Consider the following 24,655-nt stretch of genomic DNA (forward strand, 5'->3'; position numbering starts at 1 on the left):
CACTGACAGTATCATGTCCTTCAACACTGCAACTAGGATTAGAAAGCTTCTTGGAGACCGAACAAGAACCTCATGACTATTTAATCATATATTACCTACAGGCAAGCTTATACCCGCTCGAATCCTGATACAAAAGTTTTCCAGTTGTGTTTTAGTTATACTCCTGAAATCATATTCGATATGCATCTATATTTATTTATTTGTTATTAAAAAATACAACAAATAAATAAATAAATAGCACAGATAATGATGAACTCTGAGGGATAAATAATACATGTATTCGGTCCGAAAAATAATTCAATAAATAATGATTTGGCTAGTATTTCCGCAGCTGCTCATTCGAGAGACTTAAAACCTTGTTAGGGGCCATTTTGAAAAATAAAATTAAACACCAAATAAAAATGCATTATTTTGAGGTATCAAGACTCCTCTTGCATGTGATTTGTCTCTAATCAGGGTCCAATTTTTTTTGGGGGGGGTGGGCAAATAAGACGCTTGCCTAATTTTTGTCTTGTGAGAAAAAGTTGCCAAATCATAGGTCAGAATGTCATACAATGGAAAAGCTTGAGAAACGTTTTCAGGAAAATGTGGGAGCAAGGTTACAAAGACTCGGGTGAACGCTAGACACTAAAAGTTTCCGCGCAGTATCCTGGGAAAACGACAGGAAACTGGATAGGTTGGTATATACATATTACGTGGGAAGTCCCCCACATAAATTGGCGGGAAATTGATAGACTGCTCCGTTCCTAGATGTGAATAAAGATTCTGCAATGCGGTCTTTCCCTCCGGAAAAGGAAAGTCGGTGTATATTCGTACTTTGGCATAAGGAAATGTTACGCATGAGTCAACCTGGCGAAGTAGGTATCAAGGCATTTTTAAACTGAAAGTTGTCAATGAGTAGGAAACTGCGCCGTCCAACAGTGGCACAGGTCACATAGAATTGTATGGGATGTTACTTCAACAGGAATTTGCTTCATTTAAAGAATTAACCAAACTCTATGATATACGGCAGCCCCTTTCACACAATGCATACGATAATGCACTTCATTCATTCAACTACAGTGACATTTAATGGCAAAACCACTACATGTACGTAGAACCCAACGCAAATTCATAAGCACCATATATTTAAGATGCAGCGATACAAATTGCCCTCCTTAAAATAAAAAAATTACCCGCTGAAACTTTTCGGATGAAAGACAGCCAGCGCTCAGGACCGTTGGGAGTCCCTTTAAGAGCGTCCCAAGAGTACGTCCGACCCGAGATGAAGATGAACCACTCAGGTCGATATGAGAAGAGCCCGGAGGGTCTGCCCATGCATTAATTCATACATCTCTGACGGACAGGGAAAGAAAATACCCTCGTATCTGGCGTCTTATGCGCGCAGGCTAAGATCTGTTGTCTCGAGAAAGGTGTATGGATAAAGCTTACCGTAGTCTGACCACTGGCGTTAAGAAATTGAAATATGGCCGGGGCACTTCGATTTGTCTTAATTCCAGCATGAAACATCACATAAAAAAGGACTGCTCCGATGGCACACCAAAAACATGACAACCTTCCAAAAAATGAATACACAGAACACAATAAGAACGCCCAAGGAAATAAAATGTAGAGGTCCAATACGTGTACTGTCCAATCAAACCCTCACAAGGATTCATTTACCCAACATTACCACTGAGAATGAAAGTAAATTGGGCGAGCTCGGCGATGAAAATGAAATGTCAACTTGCCTAATCATCCATGTATGACACCGCACGTGTACATGTCAAAATTTTCCTTTCCAATTACCCGCTCTTTGGTCGCGGTAGGTGATTCATATTACGTGCTAAAGGTCGCAGGTGGGTCTCATTCCATCACTATCATCAATCTTCGACGGGTAAGATACAGTATTTACGCCATCTCATCAATCACTGCATTAGTGACATAATGAAGAGGGGAAATAGCGCGGCGGCAGAAGAGGTTACTTTCCTCCTAACGGCCGCCCAGCATTCAACCTCCATCACTCGGTTCGAGACCCGTCCAGGTTTCGAAATGTGGCCACTGGGTTTTCGTCAGAATCTTTGCGTGTAGATGCGTTTCTCTTCCACAGGAAATCCCTTGCCTTGCTTTACGTTTCCGGGATACAGTGACGTAAATGCTTTTGAAGAAGGCCCGGTTTCTTTACCAGAAAAATGCAAGCATAAAATGTGGATTTAAGACACAAAATTCTAAATGCATCATCTTTCATAGAAAAACTTGGCTTTGATCTCCATTGTTTGTTGAAAATGTATTTTAAATTTACAAGACCTTCCCCACAGGACTCGTTAGTCACCCCAGGAGTCAATATTTACAACCATCTCCACTGCACGTGGATTGTTTTGTTTTTAGCCGTAGCAGAAATTTAGTCGGATTCGTGTTGCCATGATTCATACTGTGAGGAAGAGCCAATCGAAACTTCCAGCTTCTGTTACTGAAGTTGCCATAGTGCTTAGTTCACGTTGTCCAGCAAAATGTGGCGACAAAGGCTCGTGTAATCGACGGAAGAATGTAAAACAACCCTAGCTGCTAGACACGCTCGACTTCCGACCTACCTTGAAAATGACTTTTTGTTTCGTGTCACCGAGGACAGGAAGTTGATATGAACTGCCGACTCAAGTTTCAGGTAATCATTTGGCTGTTCATTTCCACCAGGAAAAAAAAAAGGTCCCTGCATAGCCAAGAATGAGACTACAGTGTATCGATAACACACTGCTCTGATCAAGCATAACAAAAACAGCTACACAGGGGACTCCACGTGGTACCACTATTAGGCAGATCTCTGGTACAAAGTGGGCAATTTCCCATTGGGCCTCTTGGGCACCGTGTGACGACCTTTGAACTTGTCTCAGAAAAGAGAGGAAAGGTGGTTTCCCCTTGCACTGTCCGTATACACACAGGAGCACAGTCAAATGGGCTCAGCTGGCACAGTGTACAAGAATATCCTGGAATCACTTGTTGAAAGCCATGTCTAGCTGCCTCATGGCTCACAAGTTCAAACGCCTTTCCTTCTTCAAATACGCTGTCATTCATCAGGCTTGGTGCTTAAAGAGTCAATGTGTGGAGTATTTAGCCTGGTGCCCCCTTTTAAAAGTTTGTATGCCATGCAAACTGGCATATTTAAGAGCAAAAATGTGATGTCATTCCAGGAGGAAATCTCAATCTTACACTTATTTCAGCAACAAAATTTGCCAGAAATTAGATTGGTTAGTTATTAGTTTATTCTATTAAATGTTTTTTTCTTTGAAGTTTTTGTTGTTCAATTCATAGCAATAGGCCAGTAAAGAAAGCTTTCTCAGGAAAATATGTTTTGTGAGCAAACTTTATGTTCACAATATGTGTAGAAAACCCCTTCAACATGTAATGAACAGTGTTTCCTGGAATTAAACCACAGCAACAGCGCCCTCATTTATCAGAAAAGCAGGAAAAGTTTAAGTGTTCAAAAACGTGCATGTTTCAATATAATTGTCCCCCAAAAAGATGTCAGAATTTTTTTCATCAAATCTGTGTATAAGACGGATCACTGATTGGACCATTTACGACATTATTCCAAGAAAAAAATTACACAAGTTTATCTACACTATCACAAAAAAAAAACTTACTCAGTTTTCTCATTTATGTTAGCGCTGTCATTTCTTTTTTTTGTATTCAGCTGTCAGATCACAGTAAGAGAGTAAGGTTTATTAAAGGAGGGGGGGTGTGGGAATGCAAGGGTTAAATACATATGAAAGTTCAACTACCTATGAAATACCTGCTCTTCAACCCTGGCTAAATTTGTATCAGAAGTTTGGGGGCTATTCATCATTATGTGTAAACAGACGTGATAACTGGCTGTCACAGCTGCCAAACAGTCACCTAGAAAAACGTAATCATCTCCCAACTCAAGTAACTCGATCTTTCCTGTAACACCTGAAATCCAAAAACTCCTTAGGAGACACACTAGGACTGCGTGGAGCAGTAAGCTGATGGAGGGCATTCCCAGGGGAGCCACCACAGACAGGAAACTATCAACGGCAAGATTTATCAATTTCCTGACTCCATCTGCCCAGAATGTGACCTGGATCCAGTTGGTCTTATTTCCCCTGTCCAGGAGGTGGCAGTTTATGGAAAGGAGGGGGGGGGTGGAGGCGGCTTGCAGCATTACAAAGACCTGCAGGTCTGCCAGGGTTTGACATAAAGCAGGTGTGGGAGTGCGCTGGGCAGGGAGGTGTATCTGAGATGTTATAAATAGTTGGCTTCTTTATGACGGTGATATATCATCCCAGTGTCGGACATGTTTACTGGAGGTAATCGCTGCCAGCAGGATCAGAGGGTCTGGGGCTGCAATCCATGCACTAATGAGTTTTGTCACTGGTCAGGTACCCCACCAAGTGTACTTTGAGACATGTCAGGGGGTGATGGGTGTCCAGACAGTCACCCTTACATCTGAGCAGAGTGTAATGTGCTCGGATATGAGCAAGTAGAGACCTTGCCTAGACCTGCAGCAATATCCTGTGTTGACACTTAACTTTGCACACCACATGACAGTTTTACCTTACCCTTGTATACATCTGAGCACCGCCTTTTACTCAAATTTCCTGTCAGCTCCAACAACGCTGCAGTACCGGTACTGCACTCCTCATATTTAGAACGCCAAGCCACTCATTGTTCAAGTACTATTTTGTTGGCTTTCAGTCTGTGTCCTTTCACCAAAGGACACAGACTAGAAATTAAAACTTGTATTCCAAAGTACGACTTCTAAGACTGTAAGTCCTAAAACTTGTGTACTCAAAAGGTAGCATGCTCGACGCAGACTCATCTTGTGTTCGATGTTCTCAGTACTCAATGTGTCAAATTTATAAACCATGCAACTACATTTTTCCCTTCTTTTTTACATTGTGAAGATCAACAAAATGGGGGGAAATAGAAAGCGATGCAACTTGGCACAGCAAACGTAAAATAGTTTCAAAAACTCATGAACTTACCTTACAGCTGTGGCTTGTGGTGTGTGCATTTGGCGCCCTCTGGTGGTCACTCTTCTCTCTTCTTCATCATGACTTGTGAGAATCTCTTCCAGCAAACCTCTTCCTAGTTTGTCATTCAAAAAACGTAGCATTTGAATGACAAAATATGAATGACACTTATGAAAAAAATGGTATTGGGGTAACGTAGCTATGACACAAAACTGTGTGCCAAATTTTAAGTACATGTATATTTAGATGTCCAATCTTTTACTGTGGTTGACCATCAAAGACAAAAAACGTGCTTTTCAGTTTTGATTGTTTAGTAATGATAACTCACCAGCACGTGTCATTTTGGGAGGAGGATTCTGTGTCAAAGGTTGCGGGGCATGTCGTCTAGGGGCTGGTGTGTCCAATGGTGAAGCTTTCCCAATACGCTTCCCTAATCCTATTTCGGCATTGTTGTCACTCGAAACTATCTCAGGCCTTGGTTTGGGTTGTGCATCGTTGTGGGGCGGGTGCCTATGCAGCGTCACAGCTGGTGTGTAGCGGCTCTGTTTCTGAGATTGGAACTCGATGGACTGGTGCGAGTCTACTCTTTGAATTCTGCCACCTCTAGAAGTGAGCATTTCTTGAGGCTCAATAACCGCGTGCTGTGAAAAAGCTGAGTGGAATTTCTGAGGTCCAACGGGCTGTCCTGGAACCATTTCTGCAGGCAAGTTGGCTGTGCGCATTACATCCCTTTCTGGAATCAGCTGCTCTGAAATCCCACTTCTGACACCATTTATTGAGGTTGGTGATTTTCCTGAGTAGCTACCAGATTGGGTCGGTGAAGGATGTTTCTCCTGTGTCTGGGGTAGGTGCTGATTGGCCGTCATAAATCTCTCCTTCAAACAAATTTGAAATAAATTCAAAAGGGAACAAAACCCAACAATTTAAACCTTCAGCATGAGAAGTCAATAGCCATTCTTGGGATTTATTTACTTATGTCTTACTCCTAGCATCAAGACCAGATCAGGAGGACATTTGTTCCCTGGGTTCCAGGTTAGAATAAAGAAGTGACCAGATGGGAAATGTTAAAGTCAGAGTTGGGAGGAAACCTTGAGATTTTGGAACTTTGTGGTCAGCAATGTTGGAAAATGTGTCCAAAGGTTATCGAAACCATATTGGGGTCATCACCTCATAACCAATCATAAAAAATCATCTTCAGCCACATCCAGTTCAGTTTCATTCCAGTCCAGACCTTTGTGATCCTTTTTTCCACACTTAACCTAGACACCTGGCAACTTGCAGAAGGTATCAACAAATTAGTTTCTTTCTTTTTAATCTCTAAGATCCTGGGATGACCCGGTCTTACCTTTAACACTCTCTAAACCATGTATTTTGCATTTCTTATTTCTACCTGTTTAGATTATCCATACAACCGTGGATTTAAAAGGACCATGCAATACAATTTTTTTTAAACTACAACCCTTGAAAATGCACCATTGTGTTTCAATTCATGTCATTTCCATTCTTTGTTTTGCTATTTTAATTGTATTTTGATGACTTTTTGGTTTTATTGTAACGCCAATTTCAATATTCATGAATAAATCTGCGGACAAAAACTGCCAGAATGTTTGATATTTCGCTGCTCTAAATTTTCTCTTCTTTGGTAATTCACTGTGGTTTGAATGCGTGCTAAGAACCCACTGAACAACCCTTTCTCAGATACGTTTTCAATCAACAAAGCTGGGTTCACAGTCTGAACAAAAATCCCACAAAAATTGAGTAATGCTACCCTGACTGAAATCACAGCCACCGCGCTCTCTATGGCTTGGAAAATTGTGGACAATTTTGAATATACCTTACCCCAATACGATGTCAAAGTGTTTTCACAAGTCGAAGAAAAGTTTAAACTCGCTTAAGAATATCATCTAAGAAAACTTTCTCGCCAGGGCATTTCTAAAATATGGAACCTCCACAACTTATTTCTAGAAGAGGGGCTGCTAGGGTGAAATAATCCTCTGAGAGAGTACGTGTACCTGCCATTCTAACTGCCTGTCCTGCAGCTTTTCCAACTGTTGCAGTTGCTTGCTGACTGCATCGTCCAGCTGCCGCTGCAGTTCGCCGGCCTTGTCGCTAAGCTGTGTCGCTACAATGGCTGGTTGCTGCTGCTGCTGCCGTTCACCTTGTGGTTGCTGCGCTCTGTCGGTCATTTCATGCAGGTTGGCAAGTTTTGCCATCATGGCGTCCATCTTGCTTTCAAGGTCGGTCTGCGCCTGACAAGAACAGGAAAAAAGTTGTCAAGAAAAAGTAGCACCAGTTTGTACAGCGGCTGAATTCTTCTGTGCAATAATTGACCGCTTTTACAGCACTCAGGTTAACGTCAACAACTTAAAAATAAGTTGTAAAGACAGCACTCCCCCTTCATTTAAGCATGTCAATTTCGGTTTATTTGAAACTATTTTAACCATCAGAGCACTGTAAGAAAAAAAACGCATGTCTGGTTCTTTTCCTCACATGCTGTCTCTTGCGAACATGTCTTATTCTATTGAGTGCAAGTATCAATTTTCACATGGGCAACAATTCATTTTGACAACAGGACAAACATCTTGCACAGATCTTGATGTCATGGGTCAGTAAAATAACTGGTCACACATAACTACAGTGGAATGCCGCTATAACAAACAAGATGGGGTCCATGCTAAATGTTTGGTACAGCGGTCGTTCGGTATAGCGAATTTAACTGCCTAATGTTTTGTTGCCATGTTGAATAGCACCCTCTCTTGTCTAACCGAAGTGCACGCTCTTGTGATACCTTGGTTTTCGTGATGTTTTGCCGTTGCATTCAAGTTTAAGGTTTCTAGAAATGTATCTGTCAATTATTTTTGTTTTTTATTTAAACTTGAGTCAAAAAGTTGATATCAAGTTTATCCTAAAAGTCGTGAAACTACCGCTCAGGATCGATCTCTGATGCATGCTGTGGCAAATCTCAGTTGATTTGTGTATCACAGGTGCCCTCTTTAGACTATTCTTAGTGCAATGCCACCGTGCGCGTACGTGCGGTTTTCTTCCGCATCCAATCATGCGGAGTCGCAAAACCAGTGTCTATTCAATACTGTTGACAGCTAGTGGCTTTCCCTTCTAATCCTTGGGGAAATAATGGCCACTTGTCACTTCCCAATCTAGAAAAAAATACCGTCTGTTTTATCATGTTGACGTTCGGGAATTACAAACGGCAACTGAGTGTTCGGTAGGTTCTGTGCACAAATTATTGGGCGCCAAGGACGATGTTCGGTACAGCCGAATATTCGGTATAGTCATTCAGAACACTTATTATGTCAACTGCTGAAATAGATGGTTTTCAAATCCTGTTGGAAGGTAGATTTTTGTCTCCAAAATGTACATGTGCTTTAACATATTCAAGTGGTATAAAAAGCATTGATATCATCTTTTTTTGGTAAAATCAATGGTTTCCTTTTTTCCAGGAAAATAGGCGGAATCATTTCCAACTGATGAAGTATAAAGCCAGTCAGTATATCATCGCTTGAGTTTATAGGAAATAGACTACCTTGACAATGGGCACCGTCGCGGCTACAGCTGCAGCAGTCACGGCGGCTACTGTGTTTGGACTGCTGATGTCTTCCGCTCCTTTGCGTAGTGGGTTCTGTCTATCTGGCTGGGTTAGACCGTGATCGCTGCCCACCAGCGTTGGCCGGACGTACCTCTTGACTGGTCCACTACTCTCCTGTCTTTTATGCAAAAAAAAGTCAATATAGAAAATAAATCCTTGGCTTAACTTGCTTTTATGACAAGATGAAAGGTTATTTAAATACAGCATACATCTGAGGTTTTTAGAAGGCTTGGATGTGGGAAGAGGTCTGTACTGATTTGGAGAAGGCTCGATTGACTTTTGAATATTCTGAATCGAATATTTGGAGGTCAAACTCAGTGAAATAAAAAAGGAAAAGTTGAATCATTTGGTTACGAAATTGCCTTCTGAAGGCATATTTCAAATTGCATGAATGCATATTGCCCGATGAGTCCAAAAAGTATGATTCCTTCTATTCTACTAAAAATGTTTGTAAAAATGTTTGTTTCACACTAGGGGCTTTCAGCCTAGTGGATAGGGTTCGTAACTCCCAATCACTGGGTTGGGGGGTTTGAATCCAGCAGCTGGTGTACAAGTCCTGGTCCTGGACAAGTCACTTTACCCCTATGATCCTTCCAGAAGAGCACCAAATAGGCACCTATGAGGGCAGAGACGATTCCTGGTCTTGAAATAGCTGCACTTCGGTTGTGTACACTTCACGGATTTGAGATGGTGTTAAGGAATGTTCAATTCGTGTAAAATGTGCTTCATAAAATCAGTCCCTTATTATTATTACAAGGAGCGCTCTCTAGTTTTTAAACTGAATTGAATCAAAGTGCACAACTTTCCCCTTAATACAGTTTTTTTGGTCACCTGTGAACCAAATTCTGCCTACAAATGAAAGACATACCCAGGTGTGTATGACATATGTACATGTAGCTAAAAGACTGGACTTTTGTGATCCGTCTTCTTTGTGTTCCTACCTCTTCAAGAGTTGCTCCTGGAGAACTTTTTGTTTCCCTCCAGCAGCATATTGAGTGATTCTGACATCATTGTTGAGGTCCGATGGCTGAGAGTGGAGTTGGTGGCTTGAGGTAGGAGCTCCCTGTTTCAGCAAGGATGTTGCTGCTGGTTTCTATTCAAGTCAAAAAGAAACTTTGCAGTTGAGACTTTATACTGGATAAGAATTCCTGCAAATTCTCAACACTAGCTTGTGGCATCCTACAACACTGGAGAAAATAACGGTCACAAGGGTACTTTAATAATGTTCAGAATTGTGCTCAGGGAATTTTCAGGGAATACGTACGTGTGCACACTTAAGTACAACTGGGATTAATCTAAAACTAGGTTAAGATCCTGTTGCCACCAATTATTTGGCCTTTTTACATGTACGTGTCCAATATATTCATGAGAGCTAAGTTCATTTTGCAAATGTACGTGCACTTAACCCATTTTCAATTGAATGTGTACAAATTGTGGCATCTCCGTATAAGGATGTACTTGAGAACACTCTCAACACATCTGTGGCACCAAATGTGCATCCACAATGGCAGAATTTCTCATTTTAACACTAACTCAATAACCTCAAACTTACCGAGTTGGATTTCACCCTGTCACCCTTTTTTAGCAAGCTTGATTTTACTCCGTTACTTTTAGCATTTTCATGACTGTCATCTCTTTTGGAGATACTGCTCCGGTCAGCATTAGTTTCTGGAGGAGCATTTTGGTCACTCTGGTACCCCAGACTTTTCCTTCTGTCTCCTTGGATTACAGCATCAGCTGTTTCTCTCTTCTTTTCGTAGCCCGGAGGCAAGTTCCTTGGTAGGGCAGGGGGCACATAGTTTTCATTTGGCTTATTACTCCCTTCCTCGTCTTCAAATGGAGATTTCACCTCCCGGAGGTATTTTGCTTTGATACGGATGCGCTGCGACCCTGTGCTGGAGAAGCTAGACGATGAGGCTCTTGTTCCTGACGACCTGTCCGATGGGGAGGGTTTCGAGTGAGGAGGGAGGTTGGTGGATCTGATCAGAATGGAGCTGGCCGTAGAGCTGCCGGATGTATTATTGCTCACGTCAAGTATTTTCCGGTCAGTGGGGCCATCAAGTGACATCGGCGTCAGTGGCTGAGCAGGGAATGATGCTACAGATGCCATGACTCCTAAGGGTCAGTGTGACAAATGAGAAATTGGCCTAAAAGAGGATGGACTCTTTGTCTAGGAAGACATGTTCTAACAAAAACTGAGTTAACTCGCCATCTGACTTGTGATTCTAGAACGACTGAAGAGAGCACTCACTAAAAAGTGCACTATTCACGAGCACTCTGACTGGGACACAAGGAAAAAACAACCAAAGCTGATCATCTCTGAAATCAGACAAACGTGAACTAATATCTGCAATGCATGCAGCCTTCACTGACCAGCTGAATGGTTGGTTGATTGGAGACATCAGCCCGGCTAATAATGTCATGCTTTCCATCTGGAAAATCAGCAATTCTGCTTATGAAGGCACACACTGCCATCTCCATCCCAGGTTCTGTACACCTTGGGGGGGGGGGCAGTTACCATGTGCATTAAAATTTGTTCATAAGGTTGGTGAGTACAGAAAGCTCTGACTTTTCAAACAACTGTCAGCCCAAATCTACTGACAGTCCAAACCCTCACATACTGTACATATTGAAATTTGCCAGATTAGGGCGGGTGCTGCGGCTGCTGTTTTTTTTTGGGTGGACTGGAAATCTAAGAGACTTGAATTCTAGATGAAAATCTGACATCAGATTGAAATATCCAAATTAGGTTCAAAAGCCGATGTCACTAGGTTACCATGATCACAACCTCTCCAATGTGCCATCAACTTAGGCTTACTAACTAGTAGTGCTAATGGGGACGGGGGCCTACCGTTAAAGTGAGCCTACCCCTGTCATGCCTGTAGCTACAGCATAGTGCATACACTTGATTAGGCCTAGTACCAGTCCATTAAGCGCATGCACACCCCATTTTACAAATTAATTTGGGACTGATAGAAACTGTAAAAACTTGAAAAACTGACATTAGACATGTTGAAAACAATTCATGGATGATGAGGCATGAAGTAGGCCCCTAGGCCCAATTAGGCCTTTGACTGTTGTTGATGTCCTGAAATTTAAAATTCCTGAACATGCTCAAATATGTCAAATGTCATTGAAAATTGCGGATTGCCCATTCGAGTTCCACGCCACGCCGCTTGACACCCTGTGCACAAACCCTATGAGACTGGTCTGAAAATTCTTAATATTTTCTTAGTAAACGACTTGGTTTTTCCCTCCGAAACTGAACTTTTACTGGATATATTTTACCCCCCAGAACTGTGGGGTCCGACGTCCGCTCCGCGCTCCGCTATTGGTATTAGTGGGAGCGGGACGGACGTCGAACCCACAGTTCCGGGCCTGGATATATTTTTGCTTTCTGATGGATAATTATTAAGTCACTGTAGGGAATATTTACTGGCATCCGTAAGTGGAACTCTTCCCCAGGAATAAATTTCACCGCATGTGCATCAAAACAAGTACCAAAACAAAAAACTGTACACAACAAACAAAATTTCGACGAACCTTCCCAGTCTGCCGGCGGCTGAGTCATCGATTGCTAAGAAATTTCTGGTTTAAATTATTTTGTTCTGCGGCTGTTTCTTAGCGCCCTCAAGTGTTGGATTCACAGGAACTTGCACGACAGATCGCCGGTTGACACTAGGGGGCGCTGTTTATTCTGATGAGAGCCCAAGGTTGTACTCAAATACGCTCTCATAGAAAACTGTGCAAAATCGGACAGAAAAAATGCCGCCTGTTGTCTCTCGCGCGTGAAGAGGTTGGCCTCCGTTTTTTCACTGGAAATTGAAAATTATGGCCAGAAGATCACTTTTCGTTTCAATTTTAGTGGGGTTAGCCACGAAATTTTTTTTATTCGCCTTTGAACGAAGATACCCCCAAAATAGCAGTAAAACTAAGCGCTCATTTCTGAATGTAGCCGCCCGCCTCTATCCAAAATAGGCCCGCAATTTGGGGCTTTTTGTGAAAGAAATACCCCAAACTGGAAACTATCAGTCCTATATTCCGGATTTACAGAAATATTTCTATGATGCCTCCTGATTATGGCCTGTCTTATTGTAAAAATCCCGCGGGGTCACAAAATATTGATGAGGTCGCGCGCAGAAATACACCTACATGTATTTGGTGGAATGCACCCCTAGGGTTGCAGACCACTATGAACTGCCATAAATCCTTAAGCTTAAAAAAATTGGGAAAATACTCACGAGTTTCTCAGGCGTTCGAAACGTAAATCAAATTAATGCCCATTTTATGATTGTCCACTTTCTTTTCAATTTTCTATTCATTAACCGATGACTTCTGAAGATTTTTTTGCCGCGAAAGGTCACCCCTAAAATAAAGTTGATCGTGAAGCCCCTCGCCATTCTGAAATCGATGCTGATTCTGAAAAATTAGACGGTTGTCAGTCACCGATTTCTTCCAAATCTCACTTAGACACAAGCAAGTATTCTCTTTGCTCGCTTAAACCCGTCTTTTCTACAAATCTTCAGGTTCATGGGCCACAAAATGCTCTATTGATTTCTGTAGAGAATTTGAGTGCATACCAAAAATCAGTATGATTTGGCTCGGCAAGCAGTTTTCGGCCTATTTACTGGCCATCAGCCTTTAGTTAACCCCAGTTTTTACAGATTTCCCCGACAACGTGTGTAACATAGGGAAAAGAGGTTCCCAAATCAGTTCGAGGTGAAAAATCGGAAAAGGATGGCTCCCATCACAGAAAGGGGCAACGGCCTTGGGTAGGCATGAAGAAATTTCATTCACTTTCCTTCTCCTCCTCTGCTTTTCATTTATTTTATCTTTTTGGAGGGGTCAATAAAGCCATTAATCAAACAAGTGTAAGACAAAAATTACAGAAAATGGATAAATCTTCAGTACTGGCAAAACACAAGGTAACCCCGAAAGAACACAGTTATTTGGATCATCTCATAAACTGATGGGTGACCCCGATTGGACTCACATGTACCATGCCCGACTATTTTACAACCTTACATGCATGCAGACGTATCCAATATTATTCCAAACGTAAACCTCCAACTCAAGCCGACATATAAGCTACATGTACATAGTCATTTCGAGTCCAAAGCAGCTTTCTTTTGCCAACCCACACGGTGTATTGATCATGTTAGTAGATAGTATGCGTCTGACCTGACTCGGAAAACGGCTAAAAAAAACCGAAATAGGGAAAAGAGGTTCCCTAAAAGAGTTTATTGATACAAGTTTAACTCATTTTGGTGATGGGGGTTGAACAATTTGTGATGAATTTGGTTGCAAGCTGCCATTCTTACACGTATCAGTAACTCAGTCTGGTCTATTTTTTAATTTTCATGCTCATGTGCAATATATTATCTTCTGGGAGACCTGGTAAACTGTGTAATGTTGTAATGTATGTATTTTTGTATAAGAATCCGCAAATGAAGGTTGACATTATGAACACTGTTCTCGAGCTCGTAATGTAAAGTTTATACAGCTCAAAAGTGCGCCACCACCAATAGGTAATTGTCAGTTTTACATAATTATATATAACGTATTATCTGGTGTAAAATCGGAAAAGAAATTTTCAAGAAAAACCCCTGCCTATGACGTCACAAAAATAACGACCAGCACCATTGCTAGGGTAACAGAGGACGACACATTCAAGGCTGTTGCGCCTGAACCAACCATATAGATGGAGACTCTGATGTCAACATCCTCGCCCGCAGCCAGGGAGTTGGTACTCATCCTCTGAGATTCTCCATTTTGACTCATTTTGCTGCTGGCCGCCACGACTCCAGTGACGTGTTCGACTCCATCATCATTATCTTCAAGGCAGCAGAGAAGTCATCGGTAGAATGCGATTTCCCAGCGTTGATGATGACAAGGGATGAATGATGACCCGTTGTATCAGGAATGTGTAAGAAAGAGAAAATCTTTCATGCACGATAACGTACTCGAGGCTGTTGGTATAGAAGGCGGGTTCATCTTGTCGAAGTGCAGCTAGTTTCCTATAGAGTGCAGATGGGAAACAGGACAAAACTCGGTACACATAAATTCGCTATTCGATCACATCGTCTCTTTTGCAAGGACGTTACTGGTAAGAGATTTATCCTCGGTGCCCTGAGAAGGACTTGGTAACCAAATCATTTCTTTTCCTAGGTTAACGGTCGCACTGTCAATATTACTTGCGCTCGTGATCGTTCTGGTCAGTCCCCCCTGACTCGGAGGGATGCTACCCACGACATGTGTTCTTAAATTCAAACGGATCAACTGCAGAATGATTGAACCAGGGAAATGTTTGTTTATTTCTTTGCTAGCCAGGTTTCACTCACCACTCTTTCCAGTTAAGAGCACACCCAGAACCAATTTGATTTTTTGGGGGGGGTGGTGGGAGGGGTTGACGGGAATGGGAGTCGGTCTGTTTGTCCATCTTTATTTAGTTATTTTTGGGGGGACGATTTCAGAATTTCTTCATGTAACTTTCTGTGTCCTTTCTGAGGATTGTGACTAATTTTGGGCTGTTGGGAGGCCCCATCTGCTAATGTTTACTTACCTACCATCTGGTAATAGATCCCTGCGGCATTTTGCAATGCCTTCAGCAGACGTTGATAACTGGTCCATTGCACGTTGTACTAAAAGGGGCCACGTGATGTAATTTTTGTCAGAAATTTAGAATTTTTAAAGATTAACCCAAAAGAGGCATCAAATGATTTTCAATACATTAAACAGGAGTAGACATTTGCACAAATTCTAATTCATTCCATGGGCTCATAACACACGGAATTATAGAAGACAGTGCAAAGCGGAGAGAGACAGCATCTGGCGTCTGCTGACCCCTTAGGAACGGTATGCCCTCGCGTATTTCACTGAAAACCCCAAGATTTCCAAGATCCAAGAACTTTTCAATTTTACAAGGGTTAGCCTTGAGATTTTTTATTCACCCTTCCACTAAAGTACCCCTAAAATAGTAGTAAACTATGCCCTCAGTTCTGAATGTATCCGCCCGCCTCTATGCAAAATAGACAAGTTTAGGGTTTTGTGAACGAATTCCCGATAGAGTTGGAAGTCGCAAGTCCCAAATTGGTGATGTACAGAACTCTCTATGATCCCCTCCGATTAAAGCACCTCTAATATTGTAAACCTCGTAGGATCACAAAATTTAAATTTAAAGCTCGATCTTTTTGGTTGTGGTAAACTGACAGCTTCGCGAATATTAACTTAGTGAAAAAGAGGAATGATATAAATTTTTGAATATTCATCATTCGAAAAGGACAAGTCATAATATAATAGGGCTTACACTGATTTACATAATTACAGTCGTTAAACAACGCATTATGAAAATTCTACATATTCATTTCTTAACGGTTTTCCGAAATCCAAATGTTCCATGAAAAATTACCTACTCAAGCGTATGGTCTTAGAATATGACAATGAAAATAAACTTCCTACATTTCAAAATCCAATCACAAAATTATTTCAAATGTTCAACGACAAAATTACACTATTACAAATGTAAATTTCAACTTCGCCAATAAAAACCCATTCCCTTATTTATGAAATTCAATTAACAAGCAATTTCACAATAAACAGCAATAGCTTGCACTAAATAGATGCAACTAGTTTTTTATGTCCTATGAAAAACACACACACACACAAATTAACCAGCAGTTTTATGCAGGTGAATCTCATATGCAGTCGGTTCAACTTCAGATTACCTCGTGTCTACGGATAATGCTACGTATACCTATGGGTAAAATGTTTCTCCTAAATCCAGGTGTTTGGAGATAAATTTCCTGTACACACATGCTCATAGGGCAAAAATCCGCTTCCACTTGTCAAAAATCCAAATAACTAAACAAAATCCAACTGATCCGTAGTAAAGTTAATTTAGCGAAAATGAACATTTCCAAATGTCGGCGGTAAAAATCCACCCCCGTTGAAACATATCCAAGTACCAAACAGCTAAACAATTTACAACTTGTTCAAAAGATGAATCTACTTTTACATTGTTACGTCCTGCGAAAGGCAATAATTCAAAAGTCTGTTTCAGCAGCTGTGTTTTCATATGCAGTCTCAACTTCAGTTTCTCTCGGTTTTGCCTTAATGCAACAGCGACAGAACATTTCATAGAAACCTGCCCTAAAACCGTCCAATCGCCACCAGTAGATTAATGGATTTATCACAGTAGACAACGCATACAACAGGACACAAATTTCAAAACACGCCGAAAAGATTTCATTAGATAAAAGGGAGCGGTTGAAGTAGGCAATCAGCGAAAAAACGGCATACGGCAACCATGAAAAGAATGACGTAACAAGAATGAGAACGAAAACAATCAACAAACGACGAGTCTGTTTTACTCGGACGTAGTCTCGCTCCTTGTCGGCGCCGACTCCGGCATGGGACAGGCTGTACTGCTTGATTTTACGAAAAGCCAGGAAGTAGGTTAGTGCAGTGAAAACCCATGCAATGAATACTCCCACAGAGTATCCAAATGTTTGCACCGTGAAAAAAACTTCACGTTTAGCAGCGTAATGTAGCAAAAAACCGTATATCAGACCAAAACACCAAAACAAGAAACACACTCCGAGCAAGCGATATCCAGTCACTAGTGAGTCGTAGCGGGCAGGTGGCATGATAGACAGGGCTAAGTAACGGTTGACAGCCGCAGCCAAAATAGTCAGTATTGACACGGAATAGCTTGCAGTGAGAATGCTCTGAAGAATTGGCGAGTCGATCCAGATAACCAGTATAATAAACAATCCGAACAGAAAGTCAGCCATGGCCAGGTTGAAGATGAATGCGAAGTATTTCATGCGAAGATTCTTCGTTTTAGCAAAAACTGCCATTGCAAGAAGGTTCTCGACCACGGCCACTGCACCGCAAACGGTCACAGAATATTTCATGGCAGTAATGATGTTTTCGGCCATGTTGATTTTTGACACCAGTCCCTGAATAGAAGAGAGAATAATGGAGGGGAGAACCTGGATTTTAGTGTAATAAATTCAAAAGTAATTTCTTCACATCGGTGTTAGTGTACTTTAATATGTAGATTTGTTGTAAACTGTTTGCAGTGTCGGTTACCTTTTCAGTTCAAGATTGGTGGCGGAACGGGTTTCTTGTTCGACCAGTTGGTATCTATTGAAAAATCAGAATGACTTGTTAAGATGATGTGTAAATGAAATATATTTCTTCATAATCGTATCAAGATATAGTTATATTTTGTGAAAAGGACTTTATAATGCTTTGGCGGGAAATTCAATACAAAAGTTGCTTTGTCGCCGCAATAGTGCTGCCCAGTCTGGTTTGGCGACTTCGTCGGACCTTTGGGGGCTTGAATCCGAGTCTCCGGATTCTGAAGCCATTTCTGCAGATGGTCCGACGTGCGTGAGCTCATTCAACACCGCATAGGCCGTATTGACCTAACGCGAGGATGCGTCAAAGGAGCCCCTCCCTTTTTCTTCATTTTCCTGATGTGTGTCATCTGGCGTCGTCCCTGCAGAGTCTAAAATACCGACAGCACCAATCAAGTCAACCAAGAACAGAACTCTAAACATTTTCTTTAACCCTAACCCTCCTCAATCCTTCACCTGTTGGAGGATTGAGGAGGGTTAGGGTTAATTTAGTTATGGATGCTGCTCGCCCCCTTTCCACAACCATAACATGGATCTGACCGGTAGCCTTTTGTTTATTGTGGTTTAAATGTTGCTCAATATGTTATTAAGTATTCACAACAAGAGTGAAAACTGGTTTGTTTTTATTTATGTCCACTTTGGTTTTTGTTCCCCTCTATGAAGTGAGCAATTTAGAGGGTTGGATTTCATCTTTGGGTTGGGGATCATGACACCTGCGGTAACTTGATTAATGTGCTTTTGAAAACAAAGGGCGTATAGATTTTTATTAATTTGATGTGATATTATTTCACGTTGATCAGTTTTTACTCATGTAACAAATATGTAACATAAATATCATGTAAATAAATATTAGACATCTTCCCGTTGAATAATTCAGTGTGTTGACTTGTAATAGTCTCGATGGAAGATCTATATATTAACGTAGGCTAGAGCAGTGATGTAGTCGAGACCCTTATGTCCGAGACCGAGACCAAGGCATTCGAGACCGAGACCAAGACCCAGACCAGCTCTTTCAAGACCGAGACCAGAACTTTGAGACCGAGACTTTTGCAGTTCGAGACCGAGATCAAGATGACCGAGACCTTGCACAACATATACAATATATAGGCCTACATGTAGTTCAATGATGGTAAACGTGGTGGACAATTGGCATTAAACAGCAAAATTAAGTGCAAATTTTACTTGTAAAGCACACAACATATTAAATATTCCATGAAAGAGTTTTATTTGAACTCTGGGAAAAAACAGCACACAGTTATTTTGACCATGAAGGCATGGACTGCCGATGCTATAGAATTTTGTATAGAGTATACGGCATAATTGTACATTAAACATGTACATGTACAGAGTTTTTGTGTTCCATATGTATAGCAAAATTAATGTGGGCGGGCCATGACCAAATGTTTAAAAAGGCAAAACGTGGGGTCTGAGTTGTTCGGACTATGCCAAAAGGTGTGCATGAGTTCAGTTTATGAGTTATACTCTGTAATGATCAATGGACAGGTTAGAAGGGTCACACAACATCGTGGGCAGTTCCCTATTAAAAGTACATGTACATGTATATAACAATCATGATTTTACAAATCCAAGTTTCCTCATTGATGTGTAAACATTCTACCGTAAGAATACTTTCCTGACACTTTGTTTGGAACAAGAGTGAAGAAAAACAAAAGACGACCACACTGGTACGCAGGGTACCAGTGCTCTGGGCTGAGAATATGCTTTAGTCTCCATTCCAGCTTTGATTTCATTCTTTATCGTGAATACCATGTCGTACATGTTCCAAGCATACATGCGGAATTGCGTGCAGGTCGGAACTAGACTCATTCGGAGGTAAACTTGCGCTGCAAGCAGCACTGCTATATACATATGTGTGCTGTATGTACCGTACGATCCGGGTACGTGATTTTGCCGCGGCCCAGCGTGAATTGTTGACGCACATTTTCTGCATTTCTGTCATGGTCTCGGCAGGTCTCGGGTGGGAGACCCGAGACCTCGGCATCCGAGACCGAGACCAAGACCGAGAGCAGCCCTCCCGAGACCGAGGCCAACCCTCCTTAGACCGAGACTCTTATAGGCCGAGACCAAGACCGAGACCGAGACCTCAAAAAGGTCTCTAGAGTACCTAATACACTTGGAAGAAGTGCAGAAACTGAGAGAAAATGACATTGAAATTTGTGCTCCTGTACATTTTCAATGGGGAGCGCAGAGCTTTTGCCTCCACACGCCATTTATGCACATGCACACATAAATTAGAATTTATTAGTAAACTGGTCTATTCCGCGTGCGCACAGGATGATTATAGTTGTGCATGCGCGTCCCGGGCGCTGAAGTTAAGTGCGCGAAATGATGGCATTTGATTCCTTTTGTTACCAACCGTGCCACTAACCAATCTTGTTTCCATGGGTACGTCGCTTTTACATTTTTAACCAGGGGTTAGTGAAGGAACGCGCACGTAGTCCACTGAGTCTAGGTGGGCTCACAACGTAAATAATAATGGTTAGTTCCAGGAGACTGGTTCTTTTTTCGTGCTAGCAGCTGAGCATCTAGGGTGCGCCGCGCGCCGCGACTGAAGGCTACTCCAAAACGGACGGTCCGCCGGCGGCTGTTTCCTGCAAGAAAGACGAATCAACATTTGCAGGATGGGCTGTTACGAATGCATTCCATAACGGAATTGAGTACACGTCTGCCCCAGCTCTGACAGGACAATATATTTGTTTAGGTTTGTAGACAGTAACTTGTATGTTTCCTTAACACTGGAACCTTGACGGTTCTACGTTTTGAAATATGTTAGTTTGTTGGCAGTAGATATTGTGGGTTCTGAATTTTTATTTTTTCCGCTGATTTAGTTTGGATTTTTTATACGAAATTTAGCTGTGTTATTACATATATATACAGGGCACACTAGAGGTATTAATCATTTGACCAGAACCCCAACGTTGGTGTCATTAAAACTTGTTTTACAAGTCAGATTTTGATTAAATTGTCAGTTTTCTTGTCGACGCTTGTGTATGGTAAAAAAGGAAGCTTGACTATTTTGAAGATTAAATTCCGAGGTCATTCCAGGTGTCATTCTGACGCCGAGGGAAATTTATTCAACTAATTACCACGAATGTTTTAATAAAAGCTAATAATTCTTACCTGATATTTTGTCGAATTGTATGTCCTGTGTAGTTTCCTGCTTGAATGAAGAAATCGCTGTAAAATGCAGGCCAGGGCAGGTTCCCTTCAACCACTTTCGCAGTGACAAGTTTTTCTTTTAGATGCACACAGTTAACCTCTGCTTTTAAGGTACCCGAAGTGTTGACCTAGCATGGCATGCCTAGTCTTTTACAAGGCAGAAAGCTATTCACGAATTGACGCCTTTTTGTGCATTGTCAACCCCTTTATGCCGTTGTCTGGTTCCGACGCATATCCATTTACTTTTCGCTTTTCAAAGTAAGGGACGGATGATTTAACCCGGGCAAAGGTAAATATTACACGATCCCATGGTCGTGCCTTCGGATATCTACCGTTTCTACTGGTACATCAGCACCCCCCCCCGTTTGTGGAGGGAATGAACATACGTGTTACTAAGAAGTTTAAACATTTATAATTAGCAAAGCTTATGAATAACAATTCTTTTACTGCTCAGCATCTGCTTGTACAAATGGTAAGCCGACTGTGCCAACCGAACGGTTTTTATAAATAGGGCTTTTATTGTCTGTACGTGCAGACACACACAGCTGTGCGGATATGCATGTTGGCAAAAATTCCGATCCAGAAAACCTGCTTGGTGAAAAAAATTTCTCTGCCACACAGAATGCAAGCAAAGGGATTTCAGCAACAAGCTTTTAATACTGACGAAGTAACATTTACCTAACAAAAGCTGAAAAGGAACGTGCACTTAAGCAGAGGGCGGTTGAGTGTCTGCGCGCGACGAGTAACTAATGAAAAAGCTCAACAACATGAAAAATACAGTTAGAGTGAAGTCAAATGTTATCCCCAAAAAAATTCAAGTTAAAAGAGTGGAAAAAGTGCTTCTAGACATGATGCAATCACAAAACTCTTCAGTTATCATGGAGTAAAAGGTAACAAAATTATTACACTCTTTTTGTACAGCCATTTTACACACTTGACTCGTCTAATAGTGAAATCAAGCTTAAAATTGTTTGTATTTTGATTCTGGGCACTCTCTCCCAAGGGCACATACCTTTTCCTTCCGAGTGACATTCATAAACGCTGCCTTTTTATACATTGATATTTACTTTTCCTTTCTTAAGTTGCCCCGTTAAAATCGTGAAAAATTACAAGCAAATATTCCTTCAACTCCTTTTAATCTACACAAAATGAAACAAAATTGTCTAGCAAAAGCTAAAACGTAGAGAGTAAATACTGTTACTTTTAGTACATGTATTCTAGTAAAGGCATTTGTTTTGTAATTCATACAACGAAGAGGAAAAGATTAACAATTGGTACTAAAAGCAAATGCTAGCTTTTATTCATAAGTACCCGTTGTATAAATAGATTAAAAGCTCGATCTAGCTGGATATCAGTACATGTATTTATGAAAGGTTGGACCTGTTTGGTTGTAGTAGACTGACAGGTTCGGGGAACATAAACTCAGTGATAAGGGAATAATATGAAGTTTAGAATTTCCCTCTTTTGAAAAAGACCAAGGGTAAGTCATACGTACGATAAAGCTGGCTATAACACACACTAAGAAAATTCCACATATTCACGGCCAAAACGTTTTTCTTAAATTTTACTGTTCCACGATAAATTTCCAATTCGTACGTAATCTTTGAATTAGGAAATAAAAGTCTGCTTCCCTATTTAAAGAATCCGATCACCTAATAAATCCAAACGGTTAATTTTACAATTGCTTTGCTACAGTAACGTTGAATTTTGGCTGTAAAAATCTACTTTCTTTATTTTAAAAGTTTAATCACCAAACAACCCCACAATGAACAGGCAACGTTAACTTTAAAAAGAGGAAACTAATTTTCAAAGCGTTATGTCCCATGCAAGGACACAAATTTGGAAGCCTGTTTTTATGGGCAGCCGTATTCTCATTATAAAATCTGTCCAACTTTCAAGTTCCTGTCGGTTCTGCGGTATTCAAGAGCAAAAGTTTTCTTCTAATTCTAAATAAAGATTCCCCGATATTTCATGCACGTGCAAGTAAGCTCTCAGAATTCCGCAACGAAATATCCGCTTCCCACTTTACAAAATCCCAATTGCAAAATTCATCCATAAAGTTTGTGGTGAACTTACAAATATTATTTTTAAATTTTAGCAATGATAATTCGTTTCCTTCAGGTCAAATACGCATCACCAAACAACCGCAGAATGAACAAGTATATTATTACCGTAAAGACAAGATAACTCGACAGTGTTACTTCATATGGGGCCCATGCAATTTGTCTTATACGTCCCATTGGGCCTATGTTATTCACAAGCCTGTTTCGTCAGCTGTATCATTATATAGGCCTACAATCTGTTCAACTTCAGTTTCTCTCGATTCTGCCTTAATGCGACAGCGACAGAAGATTTCATAGAAACCTGCCCTAAAATCGTCCAATCGCCACCAGTAGATCAATGGGTTTATCACAGTAGAGAGCGCATACAACAGGACACAAATTTCAAAACACGCCGAAAAGATTTCATTAGATAAAAGGGAGCGGTTGAAGTAGGCAATCAGCGAAAAAACGGCATACGGCAACCATGAAAAGAATGACGTAACAAGAATGAGAACGAAAACAATCAACAAACGACGAGTCTGTTTTACTCGGGTGTAGTCTCGCTCCTTGTCGGAGCTGATACCGGCGATAGACGCGAGTGGTGGGGTATACTGTTTGATTTTACGAAAAGCCAAAAAGTAAGTTAATGCAGTGAAAACCCATGCAATGAATACTCCCACAGAGTATCCAAATGTTTCCACCGTGAAAAAAGTTTCATGGTCATAAGCGTAATGCAGCAAAAAACCGTATATCAGACCAAAACACCAAAACAAGAAACACACTCCGAGCAAGCGATATCCAGTCACTAGTGAGTCGTAGCGGGCAGGTGGCATGATAGACAGGGCTAAGTAACGGTTGACAGCCGCAGCCAAAATAGTCAGTATTGACACGGAATAGCTTGCAGTGAGAATGCTCTGAAGAATTGGCGAGTCGATCCAGATAACCAGTATAATAAACAATCCGAACAGAAAGTCAGCCATGGCCAGGTTGAAGATGAATGCGAAGTATTTCATGCGAAGATTCTTCGTTCTAGCAAAAACTGCCATCGCCAGAAGATTCTCGACCACGGCCACTGCACCGCAAACGGTCACAGAATATCGCATGGCAATTAAGATGTTCTCAGCCATGCTGCTGAAGGTAAATTTCATTGATTCTCAAAACTACTCCCTTGGGTAGAAGAAAACAGAGAGAGAATCTGGGTTTTAGAGTAATCATACTAAAACCACGGAACATAGTTCAGGCTATTTTCTGTCCATCATCCACATTGTGTTTTAATATCTAAAGCGCCATCTTCATATTTTTGAATTGTAAATTGCACGTGATGTCAGTCATCTTACCAGTTCAGGATGATGCGGATGACTACCTGTTGACAGTTTGCCCTGTCGGTATCTACTGAAAAATCACAACGATGCCAAATAAGAGTTGCAATTTTACAACCACAGGGTGTCTACTTGACTTTTCGACTTGTCGAAACGTCGAGTTGACAGTCACCAGTTGTTTTCAGAATCCCCACCTCTTTTTTTGAAGAGATAGATCCCACGGTGTAGTCGCAAACCCTTTCCATATGTCCAATAATGCAATTTGTTATGTGCAAACCTTTAAAATAAGGCGCATCTTTATTTTTTAACGCAAAACTTTGCATACAAATCAGTTTGGTTTTCACTTACTTCACGTAATCCAGCAACTGGCGTTTCAACGAGAGCGACGCGCAATTCAGAC

General features: G+C 41.2%; 3 protein-coding genes across 5 annotated transcripts; all 3 read right to left on the minus strand.

The window, feature by feature from the left end:
* Positions 1–4,924: 4,924 nt before the first annotated feature.
* LOC147800266 (uncharacterized) lies at positions 4,925–12,203 on the minus strand. Of its 2 annotated transcripts, XM_087147369.1 has the most exons (8): positions 12,115–12,173; positions 10,945–11,068; positions 10,124–10,686; positions 9,513–9,664; positions 8,509–8,689; positions 6,980–7,216; positions 5,296–5,842; positions 4,925–5,082 (listed from the first exon to the last, which is right to left on the minus strand). In XM_087147369.1, the coding sequence occupies exons 3-8, from the start codon at positions 10,679–10,681 to the stop codon at positions 4,976–4,978; spliced, it is 1,782 nt and encodes a 593-aa protein (XP_087003495.1). In that variant the 5' UTR covers positions 10,682–10,686; positions 10,945–11,068; positions 12,115–12,173; the 3' UTR covers positions 4,925–4,975. The 2 variants fall into 2 exon arrangements, with proteins under 2 accessions (XP_087003495.1, XP_087003487.1); XM_087147361.1 differs by lacking the exon at positions 10,945–11,068 and having other exon boundaries at positions 4,929–5,082; positions 12,115–12,203.
* A 3,131-nt stretch (positions 12,204–15,334) lies between these two features.
* LOC110974346 (adenosine receptor A3-like) lies at positions 15,335–21,251 on the minus strand. Of its 2 annotated transcripts, XM_087147314.1 has the most exons (4): positions 20,856–21,251; positions 17,905–18,085; positions 17,665–17,718; positions 15,335–17,531 (listed from the first exon to the last, which is right to left on the minus strand). In XM_087147314.1, exon 4 carries the CDS (start codon positions 17,508–17,510, stop codon positions 16,614–16,616), a length of 897 nt encoding a protein of 298 aa, XP_087003440.1. In that variant the 5' UTR covers positions 17,511–17,531; positions 17,665–17,718; positions 17,905–18,085; positions 20,856–21,251; the 3' UTR covers positions 15,335–16,613. The 2 variants fall into 2 exon arrangements, with proteins under 2 accessions (XP_087003440.1, XP_087003435.1); XM_087147309.1 differs by lacking the exon at positions 17,905–18,085.
* Positions 21,252–21,517: 266 nt separating this feature from the next.
* Positions 21,518–24,655, minus strand: LOC110974344 (cannabinoid receptor 1-like). Its single transcript, XM_022225919.2, has 3 exons — positions 24,604–24,655; positions 24,274–24,328; positions 21,518–24,103 (listed from the first exon to the last, which is right to left on the minus strand). Exon 3 carries the CDS (start codon positions 24,082–24,084, stop codon positions 23,149–23,151), a length of 936 nt encoding a protein of 311 aa, XP_022081611.2. The 5' UTR covers positions 24,085–24,103; positions 24,274–24,328; positions 24,604–24,655; the 3' UTR covers positions 21,518–23,148.

Source organism: Acanthaster planci, linkage group LG01 (genome assembly GCF_054643075.1).
Source record: "Acanthaster planci isolate LZ-2023a linkage group LG01, COTS_SCS, whole genome shotgun sequence".
Classification (NCBI taxonomy): Eukaryota; Metazoa; Echinodermata; class Asteroidea; order Valvatida; family Acanthasteridae; genus Acanthaster; species Acanthaster planci.

Coding starts and splice junctions, on each gene's coding strand:
- LOC147800266 (XM_087147361.1), bottom strand. CDS start 12,142: ATGACTCAGCCGCCGGCAGACTGGGAAG. Junction 10,687..12,114: donor GCCGCCGGCAGACTGGGAAG/GTTCGTCGAAAT, acceptor ACTGACCCTTAG/GAGTCATGGCATCTGTAGCA. Junction 9,665..10,123: donor ACAGGGTGAAATCCAACTCG/GTAAGTTTGAGG, acceptor TGACTTGAATAG/AAACCAGCAGCAACATCCTT.
- LOC110974346 (XM_087147309.1), bottom strand. CDS start 17,510: ATGGCCGAAAACATCATTACTGCCATGAAATATTCTGTGACCGTTTGC.
- LOC110974344 (XM_022225919.2), bottom strand. CDS start 24,084: ATGAAATTTACCTTCAGCAGCATGGCTGAGAACATCTTAATTGCCATG.